Below are 15081 nucleotides of genomic sequence, written 5' to 3' on the forward strand. Positions count from 1 at the left end.
GAAATGAAAGAGGGGGGAAAAAGAGAAGGAGGAGGAGGGGGAAGGGAAGAAAAGGAGGAGGAAGGGGAGAAGAGGAAGAGGAGGAAGAAAGATGGAGAAGGAGAGAAAGAAAAGAAACTTGGAGAAAAGCTGGATTATTTTAGTTTACAATTCTGGATTATAGTCCACTGTCGCAGGGAAGCCAAGGCTGGAAGCTCCAACAGCTTGTCACATCACATCCACAGTCACAAACAAATAGCAATGAGCACATGCTCGTTCGCTTGAGCTCTGTTTGATTTCTCTGCTCTTACACAGTTTGGGACCCTCTGCTTAGGGGATGGTACCGCCCACAATGGGCTAGATCTTACCCTATCGATTAACTTAATTTATATACTTCTCCACAGATAGGCCCACAGGCTAACCCATTGTAGACAAGTCCTTATTGAGGCTCTCTTTCCAGGCAACGTTGTGTGTAAGGATGACAAAGCTAAGCATCCCAGCAGATAAATGCTGGTCTACAGGATATCAAGGTAGGCATCGATAGATTCCCCAGAACTACTGTTGAGAGCCTCCCACTCACCCTCGTTCTTATTGGAACACTCCTACTTTTACTCCTACCACCCTCCCAACTTCCATAGTGCTTCTCTGGCTGTCCTTTTTACTTTTCTTCCCAGCTGTCTACCTGCCCCTGGGAGGCTGGTGATCCTTAAGATTCTGGCCCTAGCCCTATTCTTTCCTCTATAATTCATCATGAGAGGCATTCTAGCATAAGGATGAAAAGTGAAGACACTAGAGCTGCACGGGTCCTGTTGCTTCCTGACTGTGTGGCCTCGGGAAGGCTATCCAACATCTCTGATGTTTCCTCGTGTAGGAAGTAAGAGGCTCTACAACAGAAGCTGTTTCAGAGGGGTGTAAATATATTCTCGTGTGTAATGAGCACACCAGAAAACACAGTAAGCTTTAGCGGCACAGCCATGGCTCCAGCTATCACTTTGTTGGAAAACTCCCCAAGTCATGCAGTTGGTATTATTTGGCATTTAGTTGATTAGTTAGTTGGCGCTAATTCTAGCCAGACTTTTCCCTGAGCTCCAGGTCAGTGCAACCAGTTGCCAACTAAACATTTCCAAATTCAACATTTACCAAGTAACTAATTTCTGTCTTCCCACTGCTGCCTTAGCCAAAAATTTTATATTCATTTTCCTGTTTGAGTAGCAGCTCTCCCTTTTGGGTTCTTTTTCCAGATGAATGACAGTACAAAGGCCCAAGCCCTTGAAAATGTAATGTTCTCTTCTTTCAGCTAGCCGTGTCTTAAACATGACATAATCGCTAATGGAGTGATTCAGTCTTCCTTTCATTGCTAATTCAGTTTTCCCTTCTCCCTGTTGTCTCCTATGGATTACTGTTAGAGCTAACAGTTCCCCAACCTCATCTCAACTGTCTTTCCTCTTACATTATAACTCTTTCACTCTGAAATGGGCCGGTGGGGGGGGGCAATCTTTCCTAGTGTTTCTATTATTTTTTTCATTAACTTCCAGATTTACACTATGGTATGATACTTAGCTTTAACTGTCAACATGACACAATATCGAATCTCCCAAGATGAGTGTCTCAATTGGAATTGTCTACAATTGGGTAGGTCTGAGGGTACATGTGTGTAGAATTATCTCTGGTTACTTGATGTAAGAAGATACAGTCTACTGTGGGAGGCACCACTCCCTAGGCAGAAGGCCCTGAACTGTGTAAGAGGGGAGAAATCAAGTTGAACACAAACAAGCAACCAAGGGACCATGTTCGCATCATTTCCTTCCGCTCTTGGTTGTGGCTGTCATGTGACTATCTGTTTGAAGTTCCCGTTTTGTTGTTGCCTTTATTGTTGTTGTTGTTGTTGTTATGCACTGAAAGCAGAAATGGTACACTAAAATGAACTGTACTCATCTCAGTTGTTTTTATCATTGGTATTTTATCCCAGTGATAGAAGTAGAAATGTGAGCATTATGCTTATTATTTATGGTACTTCAGCCACTCAGTTCTAGTTTTGATTCCCAGATCTCTGGTTTCAGCCATACAAATCTACTTGTCATGCACAAAGTTGTCGCTCTATCCTTCACCATCTTCCTTTTCTTACTATAACCTGGGATGCCCTCTCTTATGTTCTCTTTGGACATAACTCCTACTTTGCTATGATGCCTGTAGTCCCCATAATGTTGCTCCTAATTGAGTTCAAAAGGCCTAAGTTAGAGTTAAGTGTGGTAGTGTTTGTCTATAACCTCAGCACTCCGGAGGCTGAGGCAGGAGAATCCCTGCAAGTTTCAGGCCAGTATAGCCTACAATAGCAAGTTGCAGACCAGCCATGGCTATACAGTGAGATGCTATCTCAACAAACAAATTAACCGAAAGACAGTTAGATAGAGGTTGGAATTTCTAGAATTTTACTGTTTGTTCAAAATATAGTTAACTCCTTTTGTGCCCTTTTTATGAGTCACAAAATACATTTTTGTTTATTTATTTATCTTCGCTTTCATCAAATGGATAAGATAGTGGGAGGATGAAATATGAATCTGAAAATATCTTTTATCAAAATGCCATCAGCTACATAAATGGTGAGGGGGCACCATGAAAGGATAGAGAGGCTCCCCTCTTTTCCAAAGTGACATATCCTCTGCCTTGTCTCTCTCTGTTCCTCCTTCCCCCACCCCCAAACTTCTCTCAAGGGAAAAGTCACTCTGTGTTCTTTTTAAATCCCAAAGTTTTCAAATGTTATTGCTCCAGGACTGTGCCCTGTGAAGGCTCTTGTATAGACTAGTTATTTCCCTCTGTGAAGAAACTATTCAGTTCGTTCTGCTTTGGAAGAGCCCAAGAGAGGCAGTTCTTGTTCCCTTCCACTCCCATTCTCCCCTCCTTTCTGGCTGGAGCAGAGACTGTCAATCCCAGGCAGAGAGAGGCAGACAGAGGCTCATTTGTAAAGAGCCCTCGGTCCAGCACCTCCTCTCGTCTCTTTTTGCCCAGACTACCCAGTGAGCTGGAACATTTAAGAAGATTCTTCTGCCTATAATACTGAAAAGAACAAAAAGGTATGTATTTTTTTCCTCTATGCAAACATTTTATATCATTTATTCTCTTCTAAACCGCTGCTATATAGATTGGAACAGAAATATGTGTGCGTGCCGGGAGAGACTTAAGAGACTGAGGAGTCCTCTAAGGAAATGGTGTGTGCATGTTCAAAGAGATGGATCCTGAAATAGTGGAAGGAATCTGATCAAAAGAGGGTAGGAAACGCAGGTCCTTGGCTTGGAAAGTCATTTGACCAAATGTTTGAGAAGAAACTGATTGCACATCGTCATTTGTTTAGTGTGCAGATTCACTCTGCAGCCAGACTCCTGCCCCTCAGAATTATGTCTCCGTAATGAAATACTTAAGATTGCTCGGTCAGTCCTCTACACGAAGTTAATTGCAATGTCAAAGGAAGCCAACGGTTTTGCTTTTAGAGACTATGATTCCTGAAAAGACACGGGTGGCAACGCATGGCACAAAGAGGGAATTCATTGACTCCATCCATGATGTTCTCACCATGGAACACAGTGCACAGTCTGTGCCTGCTGAGGTGGAAAGAACACTTTCCCTTCAAGACTTAAGAAAAAAAATACCTCTTTAAGACTCCTTGACTCGGCGGCTGGGCAGATGGCTCAGCGGTTATGAACATAGCTTGTTCTGGCAGGGAACCAGAGAACCCGAGGACCCGAGTTCGAGTCCCAGTGTCCGCATGGGTCTCAGTGAATGCACTCTCTCAGAAATCCAGGGAAAAACAAACAAACAAACAAATCAATGTACAGAAAAGGGGCAACAGCAACAACAACAAGATTCCTTGACTCGGTTGCTTGCAGTTTATGGAAAGCCCTCCCCCACTGTCGGTCCTTTTTCTCCTCTGATGAGTTATTGTGGTCAGAAAAGAATTAGAATGATGCAAGACTGAGTATTAGCAGCGTCCTATGGGATGCTGTAGGAAGCCTGTAGGCAGACCTTCGGTCTGTTTTCCCAAGGCTGAAGGGATCTTGAGGCCTTAGGCTGCCACGTGTGCTACAGGGATCTTCCTATGTCATTTCTGTTCCTTGATATTATGCTTTGAGATATTTCACTTCAGAACCTGACTGTCCTAGGGCAACCCCCCCCCCCCATCTAAGACAGTTGAGAAAAGAAGGGAGGGGCTGGAGAGATGGCTCAGTGGTTAAGGGCACTTCTGCTCTTCTAGAGGACCTGGGTTCAGATTCTAGCATCCCTCATGGAAGGGAGGTAATTCCAAGATGTGACACTCTCACATAGACATACATGCAGGCAAAACATCAATGCACATACAATAAAGGTAAATACATCAAATTAGAAAAGAAAAGAAGGGAACTGAGGCAGTAACTGATTCTTTTTTTAACATTTATTTATTTTATGTTTTGCTTTATCTGCAGAAGAGGGTATCAGATGACATTATAGATGGTTGTGAGCCACCATGTGGTTGCTGGGAATTGAACTCAGGACCTCTGGAAGAGTGGGCGGGGCTCTTAACCACTGAGCCATCTCTCCAGCCCAGGAACTGATTCTTAACACCCAAGAGAGCACAGTGTGGGCAACAATTTTAATCTCTCCCAGCTATCGTTTTGAAATTTCAAGTGTCACACATTCGGGGGGTGGGGCTGAAGCTGTCTGTTGGTTTTCCAGGCCCGCTTCGCTCCTGCTAGCTGGTGACAGATAGCTGAAAACGAACTGCTTTTTCTTTCAGCGTAGTTTGTCAAACCCATTTTATTCCATTGCTCCCCAGAACCAGCACCAGCTGCCTTGATGAAGGCTGCGTCACAAGCTTTTGAATATTTAAACTACCTCTCCCTGTTAGTCTTGGCCATTAAATGGTTTAGCTTTTCTTTTTAAGTCTCCATTTAACTCCAGCCATTCAAACGCCTGCCAAAAAACTCTCACGGAACTAAACCTTGCAATTCCCTTCCCAAGTGGCAGTGCAACGATTTACTGCTTATGTGGAAATGCCTTCTTTGTAATTCTGCATGTCCTATGTGGTGATTTTTTTTTTCTCTTCCTGACAAAGTGTGTGTTGTGCATATGTAAAACGTTAAGAATACCAACATTTGAGTATAAGTGGCATCACACAGCGTTAGGAACACTTTGAAGATCACCAAATTGAGAAAACCAATGGTGAGCCAGTCTCAAAGGTTCGCTCGCTTCCTTCGGAGCTACAGTTCCTCACTAGGTTTTCTTGCAAGTTGAAGATTCTCCAGGAGGAACTTCAAGTGCTTACACGTGAACTAGGAGAGAAAACATGAGAACAATTTCATTCAAAATGATGAGTCTTCTCACCTTGGTTTGCATATGAAAAAATGTAACGTTTCGATGGATTTCCAAGGGCTGTGATTAGTGTTTCTTGGTAGGGGGAAAAAATGACAAATATACCCAGGGAACGAACCAGCCCAGACACTTTCGCATTTGTTAGGTAAGAATTAAAGCTATTTTTCTGAAGCTAAATAAGCGAAGAGAAGGTTTCACCTACAACATATAATTTATAGGTGTTTAAAAAAAATTAGGGGAAAAAAAAAAAGCCTACCATAGGTGCTTGCCAAGCGTGGAAATTTCCATTGCTGAAGACTGAGCCTTGGGCAGTAGTAACAGCTTTATGCTCCAGCACAGACATGAAGTACACGGTATGGCAGCATACGTGCTTTCTCAGAAATGTATTTGTTCATTCCTTAAGTGAATGTTTTCATATTTTTTTTCCTATGAGTCAAGCATTGACTGGGGTGCTGAAGCGATGAAAAGAAGATTCTTTTTAAGCTTCAGCCTTTGCCTTCATGATACTGGCATCTCGGCTTCCAAGCCTCAGACCACTACCCCCATCCCAGACTGCCCTTAGCCTTTTCTCTTCTGGGTCTATGCTCTCTCCTTGTCAAACAAATGGCTATCGCTGCCATCATAAACAGCCTGATTACTCTCCCATTTCTAGTTCCAACGTTGACATTTCTTTCTTTCTCCCTTTCTCTCTTTCTTTTTCTTTCTTTCTTTTTTTTAAATTTAATCACTTTATAGCCTAATACCAGCCCCCACCTCTCTCTTCACCCAGTCCGGCCTCACACCCCCTCCCTCCCCCATCACCCAGTCTGGCCTCACACCCCCTGGCCCCCAGCCCCCTCCTACTTCTTTTCAGAGAAGGAGGTGGCTAAGGGATAGCAATCCACCCTGGCACCTCAAGTCTCAGCAGGACAAAGTGCATCCTCCCCCACTGAGGCCAGACAAGGCAGCCCAGCTAGGGGAAAGGGATCCAAAGGCAGGCAACAGAGTCAGAGTCAGACTCTACTCTCATTATTAGGGGACCCACATGATGACCAAGCTGTATATCTGGTACATATGTGTAGGGGGGCGTCTAGGTCCAGCCCATATAAGTTCTTTGCCAACCTTGACCTTTTTTTTTTTTTTTTTTTTTTTTAAAGATTTATTTATTACATATACAGTATTCTGCTTGCATGTACACCTGCAGGCCAGAAGAGGGCACCAGATCTCATCATAGATGGTTGTGAGCCACCATGTGGTTGCTGGGAATTGAACTCAGGACCTCTGGAAGAGCAGTTCAATGCTCTTCTTAACCACTGAGCCATCTCTCCAGCCCCATCAACCTTGACCTTTAAAGATCATATTCAACTCCTGAAATACTTGACATTTTCACTTAGACATCTAGTGGCCAATTCAAATTTGACATCTGGGAACTGAACTAGGATCTTCTGTAAGAGCTGTAAAAAATGCTTTTACTGGCTTGGCCACTTTTCCAACCCCTTTGTATTCTTTTTAAAAGATTTATTTTATTTATATGTATGTGTGTAACAGAGACTTTGGAAGGAGCAAGCTTCAGGTCATATTAAATTCAGTCCGGGTTTCCACCCACTGGTCCTTTGGACCTAGACTTAGCATCTTACATCCCTGTACTTTTCCAATCTCCTTCACGACAATAATTTCTTTCTCTTGACTTATCTTCCACACAGTACATAAACATTTGCGATTCTCTGGATTTTGCCCCTGGCTCACTTTGTTCTTACTTAAATCATTATGTATGCACCACCAAACTGAACAGTAAACCTCAAAGTCTATATACCAAAATGCCAAAAACAGTCTTCCCTATTCAAAGATGCTAGTTGCTATTTATCCTGGGGTTGGTCTTTCTGTATTTTCCATGCATCGTATAACGAATAAGTCAGATTATAATCATTTTTAAAACTGCGGCCTTTTTTTTTCTCTCAAAAAAAAAAAAAAAAGAGATGTGTGTGTGTGTGTGTGTGTGTGTGTGTGTGTCTGTATCTCTCTCTCCCTCCCTCCCTCCTTCCCTCCCACCCCTCTCTCTGTGCACATTGTATAGATGTCTGCAGAGGCAAGAGGAGGGCTCAGATCTCCTAGAACTGTAGTTACAAGCAGTTGTGAGCTACCTGATATGGATGCTGGGAATTTAACTCCAGTCCTATGTAAGAGCAGTAAATGATTTTAACTACTGAGCCATCTCTTCAGTCTTAAAAAGTACACACACACACACACACACACACACCCTGCTTAGTCTCTTTTCATTGCTTGTGTGTATATGGCTAACGTGCTGACCACTCTGTATTGGATAACCAAATACAACGGCCTCATCTCTGGGATAGGCTAATTCTTTCTGTCATGTGTAGCAGTAACAGGTCAAAGAAAAAGATGCTGTCGGTTTGAGACTAGAACAGGACACGGAAAGGGTTGGAGGAAAGAAAGGGAAACGGGAAAGTAGTGTAATTTTTGCTTTGATTAAAAATGTACAACAATAAAAATAAGCTTAGTTGTTTAGAATAAAAGGGCAATTAGATTCTAATAAGAGTAATCTAATGGAAAGAAAATTTGAACAGCTGTAAAGTGAGCCTAGGAACAGCAGTAGGTAAGACAGGATGCACAGGAAGAACCCAACAAAGAAAAGGGGAAGGGGGAGGGGCAAGACAGGAAGGAGGAAGAAGAGGAAAAGCACAATGGCTAAATATAGGACCTTATAGAAAAACTATACAACTCTGAGAAAATTAAGCTTTTAATTAGAACACAGCTTCATCATCATTATCATCATCATCATAATAATAATAAAATCAGAAAGCCTTAATCCCAGTACTCAGAGGCAGAGGTAGGCAGATGGAGTTAAAGGCCAGCCTGGTCTACACAGCAAATCTCCGGCCAGTCAGGGCTATATAGTAGGAATCTATGTTTAAAAAGACAAAACAAACAAACTTCAAATGCACTAAAGAGAGATATGTCTCTTCTCTACCTTCCTCACCCTCTCCACCCCTCCACCTGCTGTCCCGGCCTTTCCACAGAAACCTAGTAAGAAACTAAAGTTAAATGGTTGATATATTGTTGACTTTTGTGATAAACACACACACACACACACATGCTTTTAAATTGACTGATTGTTATCAGGGAGAAGGGAGTGTGTGTGTGTGTGTGTGTGTGTGTGTGTGTGTGCAGGTTCAAGCGGATCCTGTGGAATTAGTCTTCTCCTTCCTCCTTTCAGGCTTTAGGGGACTGAACTCAAGATTCTTAGGCTCAGCTCTTGCTATGGGGCCCTCTGGCCTTAAGATTACCCTCCTCCTGCCTCTGCCTCGCACGTACTGAGAGCACAGATGTGCACTAACCACACCCAGATCTTGCTATTCAATTTTGATCACTTATATTGGATTAGAAAACAATCCTGTCTCATCCATTTAAAGTTGCATGATGTCTAGGATTTTTCTTTCTTATGATAAAATAGACATCTCACTTCTCTAGTTGTTGACTCTGTGTTGGATAATATAAGCTATATAGTATAGAGGTTATATATGCATATATATTGCATATATAATGCATGGCTCACATTTGGTGAACCAATGATTCTCTAAAACCAATTTTTTTTTTTTTTTTTTGAGCAAGGGCTTGTCAAAATCTCACATAGTCTCTTTTGTGCGCATGCAGCTGCTTATGTGACCAAAAGCCAGAGGAGGACAGTGGGTACTCTATTCCAACACTTTCCTTCTTTCTCTCTTAAGACGGGGTCTCTGTGACATGAGAACAGGGCCCACAGAATCAACTGACTGGGACACATGGGAACGTGAAGGAATCAGGGAGCCTGTAGGGGCCCAACCTAGGTCCTCGGCATATATCTTATGGCCTTCTCTTTTCTTTCTTTGGTATGTATACTTTGTTAAAAATCAAGAATATTTTGGTTTCAGATTCAGTTTCTTTTTTGAGACAGGGTTTCTCTGTGTAGCCTTGGATATCCTAGAATTTGCTCTGTAGATCAGGCTGGCCTCAAACTCACAGAGATCCGCATGCCTCTGCCTCCCCCAAGTGCTAGTAATAAAAAGGCCTAACACTTAAAAAAAAAAAAAACAAAAAAAAAAACCACAGCTTGGAAATTATCAGACTTTTTTAAAGACCGCATTTCACTCTTTTGGTTTTGTTCTGTTTGGTTTGGTTTGGTTTGCTTGGCCTAGAACTAGCTATGTGGCACACAGCCTTAATGTGTTGATCCACCTGCCTTAGTCTTCCCAGTACTGCAATTACAGACATGCACCACCAAACTCAGCCATAATCCAGTTTTGGTTTTTTCTTTGTTTTGTTTTGTTTTATTTTGGATGAACAACAGAGATGACTAACTCAACTTAGAATATGAAATAAAACCTGAAACTTTTAGGAATATGATGGGGTAGTTTTATTCCTTAAACTTAAAACACGTCTTTATTCAAAATTTTATATGTTATCTAAGATGAGTTACTCATAAACTGTATCGAGCCATTGGAAGTTACACACTCTCATTTCCTTTCAGCCAAACTATTTTTCTTTCAAAGTGCAAGACTCAGAAAGACAAACACATGTCTGCTCTTGTGTAAATGATCATAGGTGGTAAGGCCAGAAGAGGAATAGAAGGGCGAGGGTTGGGTGGGGTAGGTCATAGGAAGGGGGAAAGGAAAGAAGAAGGTAATAGAAAAAAATTAATATGAAAGTAGAAAGGGGTCTTAGGAGGAAGGGTGCAGGAGCTGGGAAGATGGACGTGTATGGGGCGGGGGTAATTAGAGGAAGAGGGCCCAAAGCAAATGTGCACAAAAATACCACATTGAAACCCATTGCTCTGCATGTTAATAAAAAACAAACATTCTTAAAGTGCAATGTGCAAAGAGAGGCGCCCTTTATCGGCCTCAGCCAGAAAGAGATACTGGCATTTAGCACAGTGCCATGTGCAGGGCTGTGTGTTCTGATCCTGGATTCCATACTATGTTGTTACCTTTACCACAATGAGCTGCACTTCCTCCAGGCTGAATATAGAAGCTACATGAGGCTGGTTACATGCACAATGAAAGCCCAGTCTTGTGTAACCACCATTTAAAAAAAAAAAAATCTCCTGAGGAACTGTATTTGTTTGGTATGAACTCAAAAGTTCAAACCAAATCTGGTGGATAGAAGCTATGGAAAACTATTTTACAGCAAGTGGAATGTTAGAACTATGTAGGCATAAAGTTATGATGTAGTTTAAATTCTGATTTCTGTATCAATCTTGTGTAAACACTGCTCCTCAAGTGAAGCCCTTCTATGCCAATAAAGCAGCTTACAGCCAATCGCTGAGCAGGGGAGAGAATAGGGCTGGACTTCCTGTCAGTCAGGGAAGGAAGAACTAGAGGAGGAAACAGGGGATTGAGCTATGGGCACAGGTCCAAGAAAGATAAGGAGGAAAGAGCTGGAGCCAAGGAAAACTACCAAGTGCCAAGTATCATTGGGATGTTTGTGGGGAGTAAGGCAAAATTACAGAGGGTTAAGAACATACTAAAACTGCTCAAGATTGTGTTGTAAAGCTTTAAAAAATAAAAACAAATATAAAAGAGTCTCAGTTATTTGCGTGATAGCCAGGTTAAGAAATAAGCTAAGAGGAACAAACACAGGTTTTACCAATAACTTCAACAGAACTATATCAACAGAGTATGTTCTCTTAGGAGTGGGTTATCCATTATAGGTGATCATGGTCAAGACACATGATTAAGAGAGAATTAAAGCCTCCATCTTTAATTGCAGAGAAGTAGTCTATGTGGGAATATTTTTGAGAAACTAATAAAAAGTTCATAACAAAAACGAGTCCAAAGAATAATTCTGGAATATTTGAAAATAAGTGGATTATAAATATATTTATAGAATATTATTGGTGAATATCAGCATAAATAAGTTTTTGTCTCTGTCAGGGTGGCACCTGGGTTCATTGTATTTGGCAATGCTAGTTCTACAGATTTTAATGACTTTACATTATTTTAAAAGCAGCTATTCTTGAAGCTGGGAGCAGTGGCACATGCCTGTAATCTCAGCACTTGGGAGGCAGAGGCAGGTGGATTTCTGTGAAAATGAGGCCAGCCAAAGCTACACAGAGAAAACCTGTCTTGAAAAACAAACAACAATGTAGTCTCAAAAGCAGTTGTTCTTGCGTGAGTACACATAAAAAATGTGACTTTGGGTACCTTATTAAATGCAGATTCTCATCCTTGGCCTCTTTTCCCTTAGCAGTTCTCATTCAATATTTTTTCCTTGTGCGTGTGTGCATGTACATGTCAGTGTGCGTGTGTTCATGTGAGTGTGCGTGCATGTGAATGCGTACAGGTGCCTCGGTGCATGTGAGTGTGCCCATTTGCATGGGAGTGTGTGCAAGTGCACATGAGTGAGCGTAGGCACAGGCATGCCGTGGCATCCATATACGAAGGCGGGGCTCAGAGGTCTTCTCTGCGGAATTAGTTCTCTCACCATCTACCGTGTTGGCACGCATCTCTGTTGTTTTTGCTGCTGTGTGCTCCAGGCTAGCCTGCCTGTGAGCTTTTGAGCCGTTTGGCTGTCTTTCCCTGCCATCTCATCAGAGGACTGCTGGAATCACAGACACATGCCAACATCTGCAGCTTTTTACGTGGCTTCCAGGGATTGGCCTCAGGTCCTTAGTTTTGTGTGGCTAGTGTCTTTTACCAACAGAGCCACCTCCCTGGCCTTCACTGTTGTTTGTTTGTTTGTTTGTTTGTTTGTTTGTTTTAAGTGACGTCCAGACATTTAAATTTTTAGACAAACATTTCAAGTGTTTTTGCTTAAAAAAAAAAAAAAAACAAAAAAACAATGTAAATTGTCAGAAAGGCACACCATGAGAAACACAGAAAGCATGGAAAGGAATAATTCCCTTTGTATCCAACTTTATAACGAGATGCAAAACATTATGTTCAGATGAATCCTTTTACAAAACGAATGCTGACCTATTTTGTTTGTTATTCTATCTCAGGAACCAACGCCATGAGGAAATTTGTGGTACTTGTCATCCTCGGTCTCACTTTGCTGTTAGGAACTCAAGGCATGCCTTCAAGTCGCCTCTCCTGTTACAGAAAGATGCTAAAAGATCGCAATTGTCACAGCCTTCCAGAGGGCAGAGCCGACCTGACGCTGGTGGATGCAAACGTGCAGCATCACTTCTGGGATGGGAAGGGGTGCGAGATGATCTGTTACTGCAATTTCAGCGAATTGCTCTGCTGCCCAAAGTAAGGAAATGAAATTTCAAAATGTGCTGCTATGAAATATTCATAGAAAACCCTCTTAAGAGATCATCTTTTAGCCAGGCAGTGGAGGCACATATCTTTAATCCCAGCAGGGGATCTCTCTGAGTTCAAGGCCAGCCTAGTCTACAGAGTGAGTGCCAGGACAGCCAGGGTTACACAAAGACACCTTGTCTTGAAAAACAGACAAAAAACAACAACAACAACAACAAAAATCATCTTTTATATTTTTTCAAATTATTAATTTATAAATAGATATCTTTGCCTGGTAGCACTAGTATTAAGATAAATTTCCTAATAATTTATACAAAATTTCCTAATTTTCCCAAAAATTTACACAGAATTTTAAAACATAGACTTTGAAAATCTACACAAGTACATATAATACAGTATGTCCAACCTTAACATATTAATACACTACTCATATTTATAGGGTTGTTTCAATTATTTTGTTTTATGGTGATTATAACAACCGAAACCACATTATTTTGTTTTCTGAATGTTGTATAAATATAACATTCAATGAAGGTTTATTATGTACCAGTGATGGTAATAAGTCCTTTAAACGTATTAATAAATTTCATGTAGTCAGTAGACTTGTGGGTCAGTTTTTGTTGTTTGTTTTGTTTTGTTTTGTTTTGTTTTGAGACAAGATCTCTCAAGTGTAGCGTCAGCTGCCTGGTCCTTGTTATGTAGACTGGACTGATCCTAAGACCTTGAACACTCAGGGCAATCCTCCTGCCTGAGGCTCCTAACTGCTGGGCTCACAGCCTGGGGCACCAGACTTGGTGTAGAGCAGCTTCAGGATTGGGTTTGCTGAAATTAATTACTCTTAAGTGAACACAAATCCCAGCTGTTTTCAGATGCATCTTAGTTGTGTGACATTCTTGTTCAATGACTGTGGTAGGGTTGCCCATGTGAGAAGATTAGAGGTGAAGGCTAGCCTGGGCTACACAGTGAGAAGAGTGTCACAAACAACAAAAACCTGAATAAAGACATGTAAAGTAAGAAATCAGGCACTCGGGAGCATGGTGGTGCTTCAGAGGCACTGCACTAGCTGAGGCAGGAACATGGGTTAACTGACCCCATGAAACACTTTTCTCTGCTATAGAAACTAAATGCCAGCTAATATTAAAATTGATTGTCATTACCGGATTATCAAACCAACTTACTGCAGTGGCTTATATTTATTTTCTGGTTATTACTGTAACATATTTAAACAGAAGTGTGAATATACAAACACCATTTCTATATAACTCTGGGATGTTTTTTTTTCTTGCAGAGTGTATTTGTAATAAATCAGAATCATACCGCCCTACACATAAAATTTTATACTAGTCCACTCATTTTCATATTACCTTATGCTGTCTTTCCTACCCAAAAAAGATAAGAATAGCTTTAAAAGCACTTTTATATGCATAAAATCTAGGAAGTTGTTTAATTTTTTTTTAAAGAAACATCTAATGATCTTTTTCTTAGCCCCAAATTTAAACTTCACAACCCAACTCTGTTGATATTATTTTTATAAGACAGTGTTTGTTTCTTTTAGCTTATTTCTTAACCCAGCTATGACACAAATAATTGAGACTCTTTTATAACGCAAGGCTTCACAGCACAATCAGAGCAGCTTAAGTCTGTTCTTAACCCTTCATCTATTTTGTCTTATTCCCAGCAAACATCCCAAAAATACTCGCACTTTTGTAGCTTTCCTGGGCTCCAGCTCCTTCCTCCTTTTCCTCGGACCTATCCTGGCGGCCCACTCACTCCTTTGGCTTCTCCTCCCGTGGCTGGCAGGAAGTCCCGCCCTATTCTCTCCCCTGCTCGTCGATTGGCTGTAAGGGGGCACAATTGAGGAGCAGAGTTTACACAACATTTAGACAGGAAATCAGAATTTGAACTGCACAATAACCTTATGCTGCCTGTACATCTCCACATCAAAGAAGTGAACTATTTTGCATAAGGTTTTGAAATGACCTATTTTTTTCCCTTTTATTTACAGACAGATAATAGCATACGATCAATAGTTAAGTGGGTGAAAGAAACCTCAGCTACTATTTTGGTCTTTGCAGGCCCTCTGGGTCTTTTACTCATCTTTTGTATGTTATTTCCCTACAATGAAGACTCTTATCTGAAACCCTGGGAAGCACTGTCCATTTTTAACCCAGAAGAGACTAACATATACCGTAGTTTTCAACCGAGTTTAACTGGTGCTCTTTCTTTCAGAGACATCTTCTTTGGACCAAAGATCTCCTTTGTGATCCCCTGCAACAATCACTGAGGATCTGCGCGCATTCTGGAGACCACAGCCCCTAATTTCCCACAAACTGTCTCAGTGCAGCAAAATTTCTGATCTCCTCCCAGTGTATTAAGGCATAGATTCTATCAAGTCTTACTTGTTCGAGTAAAGCCTGCCCTAAAGTGGTAATAAAAGTTGTTTCCACTTGGCTTGTCTCTGTGGATGTTTGTTAGCACTGCTAGAGGGGTTTGGTTTAGGAGCTCACTACATTCAGTAAGCGCCAGG

The 15081-nt window shown here is 41.4% G+C and overlaps 1 protein-coding gene across 2 annotated transcripts; it reads left to right on the forward strand.

The window, feature by feature from the left end:
- Positions 1 to 2935: 2935 nt before the first annotated feature.
- Positions 2936 to 15023, forward strand: Scrg1 (stimulator of chondrogenesis 1). 2 transcript variants are annotated; one of them, XM_051169665.1, is made up of 3 exons: positions 2936 to 3050; positions 12293 to 12545; positions 14784 to 15023. In XM_051169665.1, the coding sequence occupies exons 2-3, from the start codon at positions 12304 to 12306 to the stop codon at positions 14836 to 14838; spliced, it is 297 nt and encodes a 98-aa protein (XP_051025622.1). In that variant the 5' UTR covers positions 2936 to 3050; positions 12293 to 12303; the 3' UTR covers positions 14839 to 15023. The 2 variants fall into 2 exon arrangements, with proteins under 2 accessions (XP_051025622.1, XP_051025621.1); XM_051169664.1 differs by having other exon boundaries at positions 12293 to 12494.
- The last annotated feature ends 58 nt before the right edge of the window (positions 15024 to 15081 follow it).

Source organism: Acomys russatus, chromosome 27 (genome assembly GCF_903995435.1).
Source record: "Acomys russatus chromosome 27, mAcoRus1.1, whole genome shotgun sequence".
Lineage (NCBI taxonomy): Eukaryota > Metazoa > Chordata > Mammalia > Rodentia > Muridae > Acomys > Acomys russatus.

Coding starts and splice junctions, on each gene's coding strand:
- Scrg1 (XM_051169665.1), top strand. CDS start 12,304: ATGAGGAAATTTGTGGTACTTGTCATCCTCGGTCTCACTTTGCTGTTA. Junction 12,546..14,783: donor GAATTGCTCTGCTGCCCAAA/GTAAGGAAATGA, acceptor TCTTTCTTTCAG/AGACATCTTCTTTGGACCAA.